Genomic DNA, 17,637 nt, shown 5'->3' on the forward strand with positions numbered 1-17,637 from the left:
TGAAGTTTTAAAAAGTATCATATTTATATTACATTTTGAAATTTTTATGAAAAGGCACATTTTTATGAAAACAAGTCAAATTGAGATACACTAAGAAAACTTGATATTCGTGTTTGAAAACTTTTCTGAAATGTATGATTTAGGTTTGTATTCCAGGTTACATACCTTCACTTGACGATTACTCCAATTTGAATGTTTAAAGTTAAATATTAAATGTTTTTAAATTCTTCTGAAGTCATCATGGACAAACATAAGTCTACAGCTCCACGAATTTGACACGTGTTTTAAATAAGACATTTAAATGATTTCTTAATTTTATCTCCTTGGAAAAAAAATATTTTCCCTTATATTATAGGCTACACGTTGTGTGTCATATATTTAAATAATATTTGGATAACTAACAATGTAATTCTACACATTGTAGACGAAACATTTGTTTTAATCCAGAAATGTAAATGCATGATACCACAAGAGGGTGCTTTTCACCAAATTAAGCTAGAAAGAGCATCACAATTACTACTGAACAAAGCTTCAGATAATATAACTTGAGAATATGCATCTCTTTATGTATGAACCGAACACTCCACTCCTGTTAATGTTATAAAAGTTTATTATTGATTCAAGACAAATGAAGAGAATCTCTACATTGTTTTCACTCTCAATCAATGTGAGACGTGATCCTCAATTCAGGGTCCTATCCTGATCAAGTACATCCATCCATCAAACCATAAAATATTAAACAAATCTAAAAATATATATTTATTTTTCATGAGGCATTTATTCCTATGAACAGACTACTGAGAACCTGCTGAACTTGAAAAGGCAGATGGTAACCAAGTTGGTAACTTTTTGTTTGATAATCTGTAGTCCCAATGGAGATGATGACTGTGGGCTAAAGCCTTAAAAACAATCATATGTATAAGAACATTCACATTAATTACAGCCATTGCAACTCAGTTTAAAACTAGAGGGTGCTTCTTGACAAAGCATTTAGTTCAGTTATATTGTACTTCTACAGAAACAATATTTTTGAACTCATGCTTTAGCACCAACAGTATCTTTTCATCTAATCTTGGATCCAGAAACAAAGTTGCAACTAATGTACATCTTTAAAAAAGGGGGAAAGTGAGACAGTCTGCGAGAAACTCTGCTGCTTCTGGAGTCTTGCTATGCTTCAAGGGATTCTCATTCTTGTTTGCAATGAGTTGCATTTAACCATCCATCTCCTCTTGTGAGTTCTCAGTGACGTTGTCCTCCAGGACCTTAGATGGAGTTAGAGCTTCTAGTTGCAAGTCTGTGTTCACAGACTCTGTTCCATCAGTTGTACACAGAAAGTCAAAGGGTGTTACACCACCTCCATCTGAGAGGGAACAAAGTGGGCTGACAGAAGCCTCAGAGGGGGAGTGAGGGGGAAGGCTTTTAGGTGATTCCTCTTCTGGCACATCACTGGGCATGGTCTCATCTTTCCCCTTGGCTGGGTCACTTTGGTCAGTTTCTAGAACCTGTGACCCATCCTCTGTAGTGCTGTATTTGTTTGGTATAGGATTTATATCATTGATTTGAACGGGTTCCGTCTCATCACTAACCATGATTTCAGAATCGGTTTTAATAAAGAGAAGTTCAGAGTCATCTAGGGTCTCCATTGAGCTGAATTATGAGGTCAAACAAGGGAAAAGCAAAGGAAAATGAAATGTGAGAGTGAAACTAATTTCCTTTAAAATTTGTAAACTGTATGATCCCCTGACTGATACACAATTTAAAAAACTTAAGTTACAATAGTAATGTTAATTCCACAAATCATGTCCAGGTTACATTTCACACTGAAATCAAGTTAGTTTTATTTGTATAATGCTTTCACACATAGTTTCAAAGCAGCTTACAGAAAAATATGGTGTAATGTCTTTAAGTCCTCATTGAGCAGTTTAAATTAATACGTGATTAAAAATCATGCCTTTAGGCCCCCAGTGAACCCATAAGATGTTAGTTTATGGAGAAAAATAACCTTGGGAGAAACCAGGCTCAGCTGGGGGAGCCAGATTCCCTCTGGCAAAACAGCATGAATATAATGGTGCAAGTCTTGTTTTATGTGAGTCAGAGTAAATGTTGGTGGACAATGTTTAAAACCAAACGATATTGTGTGAACTGTAAGATTAATGATAGTGTCTTTGAAGAGTAAGAAAGAAAAATAATGCAAAAGAAAAATACATTATTGTGACGAGGAGTAGGGCGGGCCTACTTCCCCATCCTGATGTTTGATGTGAACATTAGGGTTCACGTGACCTGTATCTGCAAGATTTAATGCATTGCACTGCTGCAACATGATTCGCTGATTAGATAAATCACATGAATAAGTAGGATTACAGGTCTTCCTAATAAAGTGCTTGAGTGTTTGTCTCGCATGACTGTCTTGAAAAATAAATTTCACAATGCAAAATTGTTATTGGTCGAAAAATGGCTTTATTTTCTTTCAGCAAGATGGTATTTCTTTGTAACCTGGACATGATCTTGGCAGATTTCTTGAGATTCACTCAAGAGCCCTCAACTGAATGACATTACAAACCACAGCATAAATCCTATCAAACAATTGGGGGATACCTTTAGTAGAAAATTGTTTCTACTTTATTCTATTTCTATTCTGATTAGTTTTTCTTAAACAGTCAAGTATGAAGCAATTCATCTGTTTTCACTTTATGGTGAAATTCTAATTTGAACCAGGTAAGTATACAGCAATTCTTCCAATTCCCCCTCACAGCAACTCACAAGGACCACTCTCTGTGGTCTACATTAATATAGATGTTTTCCAGCCTTAATTAATGCCAAAACTCCCATTTTTAATTTAAGCGAGGTCTCCTGAATACCACATAATATGCATCACAATTACACTAATGAAAATATAGATAAATTGTTTTTACAATAAATGATTTTTGCAAACAATTCATAGGTCAGAGGGACTGTATTCACACCCCTGTTTCATCAGAAAAGGTAATTTGTCTCAATCAGGCAAGCTACACTTCCTAGTCTATTTTTATTCTCTTTTCACAGCCCTAACCTCTACATTTAAAAAAAAAAATACAAATAAGCATATGGTGTCATTGTACACCAATACATCATACAGCTAACAATGAGCCCAAATGAAAGGTATGCCAGAATATTTATAATAAAACCACCAACTTCTTAAAAAGGACACATCAAGCCGTAACAATAAGCAACAAACTTAAACCTTTTATTCAACCTAATTACAGTGTAAAACACTTAAATTACAGAATCATGAACAGCCAAATTAAGACCAAACAATGCCTACTGAAATCTCATGTGCCTATACTGGCTTATTTAAAATTTTACTGACATGTGTCCTCTCAAACAAATAGTATAACAGTCTGTACTAAATGATGCATGTGCAAACACAAGAAAATTATGTTCTTACCTGTTCATTTTTGATCCCCCATTTGCAACTTGAAAATGTAAAAACAGTATGTAAGACAATTTGACATTTGCCACAAAATAAATCTGAAATTTCTGCAGAGAGATCATGACTGAGTATGATACCTGGCTCCATGATGACCTGGCAGGTGTGGGTCGGCCTGCTGAGCAAATGTTCGGTCATCTGGTCAGAGCCAGAGGCATCTGCCAGAAAGTCACACTTGAGGCACACCAGTGTAAGACTCCTTGAAAAGAAAAAATATATTTCCGAAATGTATACATTAACCCTCCATCACTGCTAAAAAGTAAATGGTGACACAAAGCATCAAAACTTACCGCATACCACGTGGAGGCTTCCTCAATTTGCCAAGATGTTCTTTTTTAGAAGTGCCATGAAACCTGGAGATGAAACAACCATTGTCTAGAGATCTGATGACTTACATTTGAAACTGAAAATGTCTCTCTGCCTTCTCTTTACCTGACCATGTGCTGTCTGAATGCATTCTGGCAACTAGTTCTGAACTTGCATAAGCTGCACTTCAGTGACAAAGGGTAATGAGTGTAAGGGTCCACAACTTCGGTGAGACACTCGGCACACTTATGTCCTCCACTTGGAAGTCTGTGGAGAATAAAGTCTTGTCAATACAGTCTGAAGCATATAGGCTGTGACTCTCTAGTCTAACTTGTAATGCAACACATTAACTAGGTAAGTGCCATGACTACTAACAATACTCACATGCAATGTTTAAGCTCATTATTGTGGACAGTTCGAGTCAAGCTTGGCTGGTGTGTGGTTTTTGTTTTTGCCCAAATAATGCTGGGTCTAGTTGTGTGTGCTGGTGTTCTATTGGGTTGTTTGGTTGTTTCGGGACTTGTGGGAACAATGTAAGATTTGCTTGAAGTCTTTTGACATACTGGTGCACCAGAAAGTGAAGCCCGAATAGTCACCTGAGAAGATAAAATAAATGATAATGAACATTTGAATCCAATATTCCATGTTAAGTGGCATTTCATTTTAAAGGATGTCAGCTCCAGCAGACCTTGGTTCCTGGAGGCAATCCCTCAAGAATTTTTGGCTTCTTATATGTTCGGTGGAAGATTTTTTTGTGCTCCACCTTTTCCTTGTAGGTGAGAAAATTGAGTCTGCACTTTCCACATCTTTGAATTCCCTTTTTCTAGAAAATATAATCAGATGAACACAGTACATATAGTTAAGTGAGAAGTCATATTCAATTATTTCCCATTATAGTCCTGTTTTCTCATAAGACAAATAATGCAATTTTGTTAACCTCTTAACGACAGGTGGGTCAAAAACGAACCACTTGCGTATTTATTTACATTTAATTTATGTTTAATGCATGTTTAAACTGTGAAATTGTAAACTAATATTGACATCCAATATATCATTTGAAAGATCTTGGTCTCAAGATTTTAACAATCTTAACAATTTTAATGATCGCAAAGTTGCAACAATAATATTTTATTAAATGTGTCAAGAGTGAATATCAAAACACGGAAATTGAAACTGGAAGCTCTTACATTTATTGTCTTCCAGCCAAACACAGATGAAAACAATCCTCCAAACTTCAAGAGTCCAATAAATAAAATCTATTAGCGATTTTAGTCTAAACATTTACAAATATGAAGGAATATTGATCGATCCATCTTTGCTCAGGTTTTATATATTCAACACGTTATCATTCAAGTCCATTAACTTGCACTCGGTGTAGTGTTTCAGTAGCAAAACAACAAAGCATGATTTTTGGGAGGGTCTTATGAACAAAATGAGCCCTCCCTCAACATTTTCTGTACAGTTGTGATTGGGTAGTCACTCAGAATAGCCAAACAGGACAGTCGACAGGAGTGATGTAAAGATTTCCATCATCCATGTTTGTCTCTGGATAAAGCCGGCTAATGAGAAACTAGATCATTTTTGACTGATGGGTCGTGTAGCCAATGAAAAGATGAAAATGATATAAGAGTTGATTATATCCCTGATGCTGATTTGCGAAGGTTCGGATTGGAAAACCGCGGCCTGTGTTTGTGTGCATAAATATATATCGAATGCATTAGAATATATTCTCAAATAATAAAATGATGATATTGTATGTATATTTTGGTTTGTGTGGTATTTTTTTTTTTTACATTGAAATATAAACAAATTGTGTGTTTTGAACCAATGTCAACATTTGGCTTACGTTGTTACAACAAGTGGTCTATTGGTGCCTCCAAGTGACCTTATTTGGAAGTATACTTACATAAATAATTTTGAAACATACTGACTTCAAACTTTGTGCCAAACTTTCATCAGACATGTGGCTTTGTATCAGATGTGTTAGGGCACTGTACATAGTCTTGAATATTAAAAATAAAAAAAGTATTTTATAAATAATATTTGTGGTCACTCTTCAAAATATTTGAATAGCTCTAACTAATTTTATTATACTAAAATGATACATTTTTACTCTTTAATAACAAATGTCTGAGTGTCTACTTTCAAACAAGCCAAAGTTTGTGTTTGTAGACCAAATGGTTCAAGAACTGTAAGAGTTTTACTTTGGGTATGTCGCTTTCAATCTCATCCACAAAAAGAGGCTGGATGTTAAGGGGTTAAAGCTAAAGCGCTGAACTTATTTTATATTAAAATGCTTTCGGACTACTACAGATAAGCCATTCGTAGGTTGATTTTCTCAAACTGTAAAGTTTAAACACTTATTTCTCTGTGGTGCCATAAAAATGAGACACCTGACACAACCAACATTCAATGTTGACACAACCACAATCAATGCTGTGAGTTTGGGGCAGCACTATGTTTGTTCGATCTACATAAGATTGGGAGTATTCGTGGGAAATCTGTTTGAAAACAATGTTTATGTTTGCAATTCCGTTTTGTGCGCAAAAATTACACGCTTCAGCTTCAACTTAGCAGACATGTCCCCAATCCACATCACCCCCCCCACTTGTACTACTGTTATTTTTGTTACAAGCCAGATCTTAAAGTCTTTTCTCTTCCTCTTGACCAATTTGACTTGTGGTTGGTCTGGTATGCTGTTGCCAGGGAGAGACCCTTAAGGAATAACCAGGGAAGGTGAGGAGAGTAAGCCTCCACTGTCAGCCTGTTATATATTGCACCAAGGTGTTCAGCAGACAACCAAATCAATCCAACATTGGAGTGAGAGCCAATGGGGCAACTCACAAGTGAGTTGCACATTGTGCTGACTTCAGCTAAAGCACAAGCCCCAAATCCACAGACAGAAAGAAAGATGAAGCCCTATCTAAGAACACGTCAAAAGACTGGGTTTAAAGTAGTAAACAAGTAGGCAATAAATCCATTTTCAAATGCCTACTTTGTTCCCTAAAACTCAAATACATAAATATGAAGTGATACTCACTTGATGTCTCATGTAGTGTTGCATGTACATATGGCCACTGCGATGGACTTTCAGGCAGAAAGGACAAAGCAGGTCTTTACTGTTTTCATGAACTGTGCGGAAATGTGTATCCACATCAGAGAAGAAGGATGACCTGTAGTTGCAGACCTTCAAAATAGCAAAAACAAAGTGAGAATCAAGCATCTTGAAATAAAAATGACACAGAACAATGAATAAGCTTTACCTGACAGGAATAGGGCATCTCTCCAGGTTTATGATTATCCTTCATGTGTTCCAGAAGCACTTGCTCCGTCTCAAAGGCCAATTCGCATATTTTACAGTTAGCTTCGGAAAAACAAAGATACAATATGTTTTAAGGTGTTGTGATTTTTTTTTAATGGAATGGTAGGCAGAAAATGTTCCTACTCCCTGAAAGACATAACTGAAATAAGAGTCCAGCGAAATCACCGGTCTCTGCAACAGCTCTAGATTCAGTAAACAAAAATTTATTTTCTCATGGGAAGATGCAGTAATTCTGCTCTTCTGCTTGGTGCCAGTCTCAACAGTATCAGTGTATATAAGTCAGTGGCTCAGTATCACGTAAGTTAGAATGGCTAAAAACCCTTACAGCACCTTCAGCAACATCTATCATTAATTTCCCTTTGGCGAAGCATTAATAATTCCAATGATATCACCACTGGCAATTTTTTCCAACCAAATTAAGATGGTAATGTCAAACAGAATTTTATTGTTAAACTGTTCATTTAAAAAATTATTCTCCCACAAATCTAAATTGTCATTATTTACTTACACTTGTGTCTCCCAAATCCAAAATGAAATGAATGAAATAGTTTATAAATTAAGGCTGTCGATTTAACACTAATTCAGTGATTAATTTTTATAAAAAAATAACGCATAAAAAAAAAAAATATATTTAATCATGAGCCCAGACTGTAATAAGGAATATTCCTACCATCTGAGCAATTCAAGATATAAGTACCACCTTTTTTCTCCAGGGGGCAGTAAGTAAAACTCCAGCTGTGTAGCAACAAGCATCTTATACAGACCAAAAAAAAAAAAAAACACTTACCCACAGCAGACAGCGCAAGATGAGTCTTGTTCTTAAGTTCATACACATCTTAATGGAGCATAATCCAAATGCTGGGATCTCAAGACATTTTTATCGAAGTTTCAAACTATGTTAAACTTAAAATTTTATGTTAGAGATGTGACGCAACCAAAGTAAGACGCTCCAAAGCATCTGTCTGATGCTTGTGTTCATGTCCTTAGACAAACACTTATTATAAATCTCAGACAGATTCAATTGCTAAATGAATTGCTGTGGACTGTAGGCCAATGATTCGATTATGATAAATAATATGGGGATAAACAAACTGGATCCTAAAGCCAATTTTTGTATTGTCTAATCAACGCTTTACTCATCTGCCACAATAATGTAATGCCTTATAATTAGTTTAATTTTATATATATTTTATAAATATTTGTTTAATAATTATTTAAATCAATAATTTGAATGAAAGTTATTTGAGGGTCTTTCTCAGTAAATATTTATATCCATCCATCCATCGTCAACCGCTAAATATTTATATATACAATTTTAATCGATTGACAGCTCTATTAATGACAGAATTTAATGTTAAATTAGTCCACATGACTAGTGAGCTATATTCAAAGTCTTCTGAAGTCATAAAAGTTTTAGTGAACAAGGGAGCCAAATTTAAGTTATTATTCATTGATAAACTTTCCTTCTGCATAAGCTTTCAAATCTCATTCTCAATTCTGCATTTCCGAACTGATGTCACAAGCAGTCACTTGACATGCAAAAACCAACAGTATTTGGTGTCAATGATGTCAAATCTGATACATTGCATCTAAATGTGCCATATTTGTTTTTGAATATGAGCACGGCTGATTTTAGAGCTTCAACAGTTGTATTGTATGACAACTTGGAATATGGCCTACATTTACAATACTTTTATGGTGGTTTTTTGTACTATTTGGAGCTTGACACTCGTGGTAAATATGAACTGATCATAGAACAAGAACTACAAGAGCAGCATGAAGATTAATCTACATCTTAAAGATTTGTAATGACACATGTGTAAATAATGACACAATTTAATTATCAGAGTCATATCTTTAAAAGCCAGGGATATGGAGTGGGACTGGCAATCAAAAAAAGCTCAACTCAGTCCTGGAATTACTGGTAAATTAAATGTGGTGTAATGGTGGTTAAGGGTTGCTATAGAGGTTGTGACTTACTGGTGGACTCAAAGGGACAGTGTGCACTCTCTATGTGACACTGCAGTTGAAAGGGTGTCGAGTACTGCCGGTAACAATGTTGACATGTAGTGTGACTCTCCCAGCTCTCAGTGTTCTGCTTCTCCAACTCCAGGTGATGCTTCATGTGGTTCATGAACCTGAGAGGGAGGGAAATGACAACAGAGGGATGAGAAGGAAAAAGGATGGTGTTACAGAGAGAACGAGTGAAAATAAACCAAAGGAGTGCAGATGGAGACAGTAAGAGTGAGAAGCCATTCGTGACACCTGCAACCTGTGACATTAATGACACTCGATGAGTTAAATGCCCCAGCTGCAGTCTGGGGAGAACTCGCACTGACACAAGTGGGGCTGCCGTTGACAAATGTGTGATAACTAAACAGGAAAGCCTTTGAAGTGCGAGGAAGTGAATGTCAAACAGATGTAGAACATTCAAACAGGTAAACCACTACAAAGTGTCTACACTCTCAGTAGTGGAGTTTCTTTTTGCTGTTCAAAAGTTATCTAAAAATAGGCACATGCATCCTCAGAGAACTCTAAATGGCACAGTTCAGACATAGCCACTGATGTTCATGCTCTATTTTTTTTAAACAGGTTATTTTTCAGCTTTGTCTATAGATTATGCTGGAATGGGAAGATACAAATGAGCAGTGTCCTGAACTATCAACTCATCATAAACCCTAATTCATCAAATGTGTCCAAAAGAGACCAAAGTTAAAGTAGCTAATGTTCAATGTCGTTTGGGAAAGCAACATAATACACATGCACAATTTAACATAATTAGCCAAATTACAAACAACCACCATTAAAAATCACCTTTTAACAGTGCAAGGCCTGTGTTTGCGTGCACTCAAGAAGCATTGGAGCTCCCAGGGGTATTCAAGAGATAAATTAGCAAATATTCTACTTAAAGTTCACATTTAACTGTGCATAATAGTCATTTTAATACCGGCAATTACACACCGCTTCTTATTTTGTTTAATGATGTGATGCTCAGGCTGCCTCTAGCCTCTTTGCCATCAGCGCCCTGACGTGGAGCAGCCCATTTTTCAGTCAGCACGTTCTGCAACCTCAGCTCCCCTAATAGGGATTTTTATGCGGCTGAACTATGACCCCCGCTGCCAGAACTGGGGGTGCGCTGCAAACGCACCTCCCCATTAAAAGGAGCTTACAATGGCTTTTCACACGGCGTGGCTGAGTGAAGTTATTTAATCACAGGAATAGTTCTTATAGCAGCCAAACTATCCTCCATTATTCATCTGGGGCCCCAGGAGGGAGCGGGGGTCTGATAATGTCATCCATCTGAGAAGGGAATCCAGTGATGGGGTCTGTGAATGGCTGAATCCCCCCTCGTCTTCTCTATGTCTCTGGGCTCTTGTAGCTAATGGCTCTCATGAGCAGAGTGACTATCCGCATTACATTGAGCTCTAATACAGTTACTGTACTGCATGCTGTGACCTGCTTTACAGATATTTAAATACTTTGGATCTAGACTTTAGAGATTAAAGATGTTTCTTCAATAACCTAACCTGTTCCAGTGTGTTACGGTTTGTCATATTTAGCATGGCTCCTCCAATCAAACTTATACCTGATATTGTTCTTGAGCATTTTTAAACAACTGTTACACTTGAAGGTGGTGCTGGACTTGGCTTTCGGGATCAGAGATGGGTCTCCTTCACATTTGCCATAGTAGAAGTCTGAAACCAGCATGATGAGTTTCTCAGAGTCATAGACTTTTGCTGCGGTGGGTTGTTTGTCAGGTTTCGATGTTGAGGGGAACGCAGAATCCAACAAATGAGGGCAGCAGAACTGAAGAAGACAGAAAAGGGGAGGAGTGTCATACCATCTCAATACTATATTTTAATTCATGGATCACTCCAGTCTGTCGGTCTATATCACAATGCTCCAGAAGTCAGAAGAGTATATGTTAATATTTTCAATTTAAGTTTGCCCGACTGAGCAGCTCTATAATGTTAAGCTACTATTGGAAAAGACTGATTTACTATGAAAGATTGTAAAGCATACCAACCTTCATGTGATTTTTTAAAGGAGTAACTAGGAAGAACAAATTCTGACACTGGGGACATTTCTTTGTGAAGGGTGATTCGTTCTCTGCAGATGTCAAAGAAAGAAAGGCTGAAGACTTCAAGATGAACCGAGCTTGTTGCTTTTGGAAATCCTGTAGTACATTATGGACAAACACTTAGCCATATCAAGCTTACCTTTTTTGGACACACTGTTTTTTGTCTCGTTTACTGTTGTGCCATTATCTGTGGGACACAAAGCAAAATGATAAATATAGTATGTACACAGTGCATAGTATGCATACCTGAATAACCTACTGCAGTTGCAAAAAACCTGCAGTATATGGAGCACACTGTGCGAAATACTGGAAACCACAGTGTGATGTGCTCTACTTAACCTTCCTTTTTCATTTTAAAACCAAAACCAACCATAATTGTCACATCTTTTTTTTTTTTTTGGATTAGGCTGCCAAAAGTTAAAACTTTTTTTTAAAATGTAAAATAAACATGTATTTCCAAGATGATAACTGAACTACACTTGCTGAATTAAACATACATCGTGGTGAGGTCATGTGATGATAATGTTGTAGCATACAAGTATTTGAAGTGTTTATTGTTGTGTAAAGGGAGCCAGCTGGTACGTGATAGCTGTGCGGTATGTGTAAACTTCACTACCCTTTCCTCAAGAGGCACAGAGCCTTTAGCCTCCTCGATAGCACGCCTGCCTCCCATGCCGACTGACGCCGGTTCGAATCCCGCTAGAAGCGGATCGAGTAGCACTGTTACAGTGGTGCTGTGACCCGGATTGAAGTGAGGTTTAGATGGGGAGTATAACGAGAGCCTGCCCCAATACGTGATAGCTGTGCAGTGTGTGTAAACCTCACTCCCCTGGCCTCAAGAGGCGCACTAGCGACTGACACCTTTGATGCCTTTAGCCTTTGTTTATTTAAAACAAACTTTGATGCCTTTAGCCTTTTAAATTTGTTTATATGGATGTCAATAAATTAGTAAAATATAAACAGATGACTCAAGAGCAGGAAAAGTTGGTAAAATGACTCTAAAAATACAATATCAATAATATATTCCATTACAAAGTGCGCTAGAGCTCAAAAAACAAAATTTTACAGATTTAGCACACACACACACACACACACAAAGATTTACCTCTGTTGTTCATAGTTTGTGGGGTTGAGGATTTCTGCTTGGCTGGATTTACTGGAATGATACCCAGATTGTTTTGTGAGACTGTTTGGGACTGAGGAGAGATGTTAGCAGGAGCCTGTACATTGGTCAAGGTCACCACATTGTTCTGGATGAGCTGCACTTGAGGCCTGTGAATGACCCCAGGCTGTGGTGCTGCACTGACCTGCGGCACCATCTGCTGACCTGCTGCTTAGGAAACAAACAAGCAAAGTGAAGAATGATTCACATAATAACTCACCTCAGATGGAGAGAAACCAAACAAAAAGTTTCAGGATTTAAAACTGGCATACATCCAAAAACAAAGCAACAATGGAGACGCAACACACCTGGCACAACAGTGAAAGTCGTTCCTGGTAGATACTGTGTCCCCAAAGAGCTGATGAATGAGGTGTTGCTGTTGAGATTCTGTGGTGATGCCACAATGTAACCCTGGTAAAGACAAATATTCACAGATATTCAGTAACCAGGCCAAAAAGCCCAGCCTACCAGAATCTGCATCACTAAATCCACCTCATAGCATATTCTTTACTAATATAATGTTAAACTGTAATGGGCAGACATTTTTAGCCACATTTCATTGTGCATAGCATATAATTAGCACAAAAATGGCAAAGTGGAAAAAATAGTGGTAGTAAAAAAAACAAGACTTGCATATGAAAGTTACCTGATTGTTAATGATGATAGGCTGAGGGGCTGTGCCTCTAACCATTATTGTAGGACCTGTATCCACCCTGGTGGAGTTCGTCTGGGATGTCTTTTGTGATGATGCCACCGTATGAGTTCTTGAAATGGAGACATTCCGTTGGTTGCCAACACCTGAATATCACAAGAAAAACATTTATCAGAATCAATGATCTGAAGAATAAAAAAAACTAAGTGTCCGAAAAAAACTAAAAACAAAACAGAAGCAGCAGTGTGCAAGTAAAATATGAGCTGTACCTGGTCTTTTTTTGGCTCTAGGCTTGGAACTACAGATTTCACCAACAAATATTGGTTCATCATCATCATCATCGTCATCATCAATCAGATCTATTAGATTTGTTTCTGGTTTTGCTTTCTGCCATGGCTCCAACTCCTCCTCTTCACACTCCATAAACAACTCAGACATCTGAAGGGAAAAAGAGGATGTTGGCACAATGTTAAATTGCTGATCAAACCATGTCAGCTTCTTACAAATTACATTATGACAGCAAAAATGTCTGACTGAGCATAAATATACCAACACTATTAAAGGAATAGATTACCCAAAAATGAAAATGTATTTTACTTACCCTCATGCCATCTGAGATTTGCATGACTTTTTTGTTCTGCTGAACACAAAGATTTTTAGAAAAATGTCTCGGCTCTGTTGGTCCTCACAATGCAAGTGAATGGTGAATTTTAAAGCACATTAAGGCAGCATAAAAGTAGGACTAATCAATACTAGGGATGGGCATTTTGGCTACTCTGACTAATTAATTGCGTACTCAAGGGGCAATTACATGTTCATAACTGTATATATAATAACATGTCTAATGCATTGCGACTTCTTCCAGTGTATCATCTATTCATTATTATAGGCTGTTATAAAATAGTATGTTACAAAATGTACAAAAGATTGCATAGTCAAAACATAAAGAATCATATTTTTACAGAGACAGGTTTTCAAAACACAGTAAATCTTTGTTTAGATTATTGTAATGATAGCATTGCAGCGATGTATCAGTTTGTTTGCCTTGAGAAGACTCTGATAATCAATGTACCCCTCAAAGTTTCAACATAATAAATCTCAAAATTAAAAATAAGCTCCCTCATTGACACGTTTGTGTTTAGTTGTCAAGTAATTCTCACTGGATTTCAAATTAAGTGAAAAGTCACATCATGCGTGATCACTATTCGTTTTCATGATCGATCATTGCTGCCACGTCTGAGTGCCCGAGTCCTCGTGCCATCCCTAATCAATACAACTCCAGTGGATAGATCTCTATCTTCAGAAACAATATGATAGGTGTGGGTGAGAAACGGATCAATATTTAAGTCCTTTTTACCATAAATGTCCACTTTTACTTCCACATCCTTTTGTTTTTGGTGATTCCAATTCCTCATGCATATCACCACCTAGCCTACTGGGCAGGGAGGAGAATTTGTAGTTAAAAAGGACTTAAATATTGATCTGTTTCTCTCTCACACCTACAGCTTTTGATGATATAGGCTTAACCCCTGGACTCTCATAGATTACTTTTATGATGCCTTTGTGCTTTTTTTTGAGATTCTAATAGATATTCTTCTAAAAATGTTTGTTTGCGTTCAGCAGAAGAAAGTCAGTCATACACATCTGAGATGGCATGAGGGCGAGTAAATGATGAGAGAATTTTCATTTTTGGGAGAACTATTCCAATAAGTGAATGCTAGCTAATGCTTGAAGCTCAAGCAAAACAAAGGTGCACAATGCCACAAAATCAGTTATGTATAGAGTCAAAATAATATTCACTACACAAAGGAGAGGATTTACAGCTCTGCAAATATTTAAGAGACCACTGCAAAATTATCAGTTTCTCTGAATTTACTATTTATAGGTATGTGTTTGAGTCAAATTAACATTTTTGTTTTATTCTATCAAGTACTGACAACATTTCTCCATTCAACCCCAGACCATCACTGATCCTCTACCTAGTCGTCTAATGGTTAGATGGCAACCTGGAGAGGCCTTGAAGCCACAGTGTTATTTGGTGGAGGATCTGTGATGATCTGGGGTGCTTCAGCAAGGCTGGAATCGGGCAGATTCCTCTTTGAGAAGGACGCATGAATCAAGTACAAGGTTATCCTGGAAGAAAACTTGCTTCTTTCTGCTCTGACAATATTCCCCAACTCTGAGGATTGTTTTTTTCAGCAGGACAATGCTCCATGCCACACAGCCAGGTCAATCAAGGTGTGGATGGAGTAGCATCAGATCAAGACCCTGTCATGGCCAGCCCAATCTCCAGACCTGCATTGAAAACCTCTGGAATGTGTTCAAGAGGAAGATGGATGGTTACAAGCCATCAAACAAAGCAGAGCTGCTTGAATTTTTGCACCAGGAGTGGGATAAAGTCCCCCAAAAGCAAAGTGAAAGACTGGTAGAGAGCATGCCAAGATGCGTGAAAGCTGTGATTGAAAATCAGGGTTATTCTACCAATTACTTATTTCTGAACTCTTCCCAAGATCAAACATTGTACTGTGTAGTTTAAAAATGTATATTAACTTCTGGAAACAAGGCAGTTTTTTTGTTATTTTGACATGTTGTCATTTTCTGCAAAAAAAAAAAAAAAAAAAATGCTTTAAAAAAACAATATTTTTATTTGGGAGAAATTGTCAGTAGTTTAAAGAATAAAACAAAAACGTTCATTTTACTCACACACATACCTACAGTTGAAGTCAGAAGTTTACATACACCTTAGACAAATACATTTAAACTCAGTTTAATGACATTTAATCACAGAAAACATTCCCTGTCTTAGGTCAGTTAGGACCAAAATATTTTAAGACTGTGAAATATCAGAATAATAGCACAGATAATTATTTATTTTATATATTTATTTGAGCAGTGGCTTCTTCCTTGCCGAGCAGCCTTTCAGGTTATATCGATATAGATATTGTCTACCCGTTTCCTCCAGCATCTTCACAAGGTCTTTTGCTGTTGTTCTGGGATTGATTTGCACTTTTCGCTCCAAATTACATTCATCTCTAGGAGACAGGATGTGTCTCCTTCTTGACACATCTGGTATGATGGTCCCATGTCAGAAGCTAATTGACTAATTGTTTAAAGGCTTGACATCATTTTCTAACATTTTCCAAGCTACTAAAAGGCACAGTTAACAGTTAAAAAGAAGTGTATGTAAACTATTGTTGGAAATATTACTCGTGGCATGCACCAAGTAGATGTCCTTAAAAACTTGCCAAAACTACAGTTTGCTAATATTAAATCTGCGAATTGTTTAAGTAATTAGTTTTAATGACTTCAACTAAAGTGTATGTAAAATTCTGACTTCAACTGCACAAATAATAATACATCCAAAGAAACTGCTAGTTTTGAGCTGTATATCTACGTGTATCAATGAGAATTTAATAAGCACCTATATTGTGGAGATTAAACACCTTTAACATGCACATGAGACTCTATGAACGGAGACAAACCGGCTAACAAGCTAATTCAGATTCCCACACGAGTATCGCTAAACTCTGGCTACTATTAGTATGAATCAAAAGACAGTCAGGAGAAAAGCACTTCAATATTAAGGCATCCGAGACATTCACGTTTGAGTCATTGATCTAGTATAATAAGGAAAAACCATTAACATGTCTGCTCTTCTGTCTAGATGCTAACAGGCTAAAAAGCCAGAAAAATAGCAGGCGGTTACGAAGAAAAACGGTTCAACCACGCTGAGAATGTTCATTTGGTTGTAACATAATACAAATCCAACACATTATTCGGATTAAAAACTGAACCTCGACCATACCTTTTACAATTTTGGAGTATTTACAAACAACACGAGTGTTGATTCAGAGTCAGACAGAACAACAGCAGCATGCAGAGCAGAGGCTCATGGGAAATCATCCCAGAGATGCTACTGTTGAAATCTTGAAACTTCAATCGCCCAAATAAGACTTGCACTCTCAGACTTGCACGCTCAGACTTGCACGCTCAGACACAAGCGCTTCCGCTAATGTAATGAGCTGTGCTGAACTGAACTGAGATGCAAGGTCGAATGACCGAATATTGCATGTATTTGACAGTACGTATTTTACAAAAAATGTAGACATTAAAACAGGACGGGACGGTCCAAACGCTATTGAACTACACTGGGTTCAACGTGCAAACCATGTAATAGCACTCTATTAAATAGTTTCCTTTATGTATTTAATACCGTGAGTGGTTGTTAGGCATAACATTAATTTATTTTTATTTGTATCAGAGATAAAAAATAGCGTGTATTAAGGTGAAATGTAAAAATGTTATCATGTAACGAAAAAGCATATATATATATATATATATATATATATATATATATATATATATATATATATATATATATATATATAATGTTTACGAAACGACTTTTGAATGATCTGTTCTCAATCCGACACAGCCAGTCTTTGTTTAAAGTAAACAGAGTTAGACTGACAGGCATTAGCTCGTTTTGTTCAGTAATAATAATAATAATATAATTGTCATTTTGCAGCCAATTCAGAAAATTGTACCAGCGATTTACATTATTTAAACTTTTAACAAGTCAATAGTTTACGCTGAAGCGGAAGCGCTAGTGTCTGAGCGTGCAAGTGACGTCACTTGCAGCGGAAGC

At 36.9% G+C, this 17,637-nt stretch overlaps 1 protein-coding gene across 1 annotated transcript; it reads right to left on the bottom strand.

The window, feature by feature from the left end:
• Positions 1–609: 609 nt before the first annotated feature.
• Positions 610–16,890, bottom strand: LOC127641179 (zinc finger protein 280C-like). Its single transcript, XM_052124401.1, has 18 exons — positions 16,795–16,890; positions 13,259–13,427; positions 12,984–13,135; positions 12,646–12,748; positions 12,281–12,505; positions 11,315–11,362; positions 11,122–11,204; positions 10,681–10,901; positions 9,075–9,232; positions 7,036–7,136; positions 6,813–6,959; positions 4,461–4,595; positions 4,157–4,368; positions 3,899–4,039; positions 3,757–3,819; positions 3,547–3,665; positions 3,425–3,452; positions 610–1,647 (listed from the first exon to the last, which is right to left on the bottom strand). The coding sequence occupies exons 2-18, from the start codon at positions 13,425–13,427 to the stop codon at positions 1,212–1,214; spliced, it is 2,541 nt and encodes an 846-aa protein (XP_051980361.1). The 5' UTR covers positions 16,795–16,890; the 3' UTR covers positions 610–1,211.
• Positions 16,891–17,637: the final 747 nt, after the last annotated feature.

The sequence above is a fragment of the Xyrauchen texanus genome, chromosome 1, assembly GCF_025860055.1.
Source record: "Xyrauchen texanus isolate HMW12.3.18 chromosome 1, RBS_HiC_50CHRs, whole genome shotgun sequence".
NCBI classification, from domain to species: Eukaryota; Metazoa; Chordata; class Actinopteri; order Cypriniformes; family Catostomidae; genus Xyrauchen; species Xyrauchen texanus.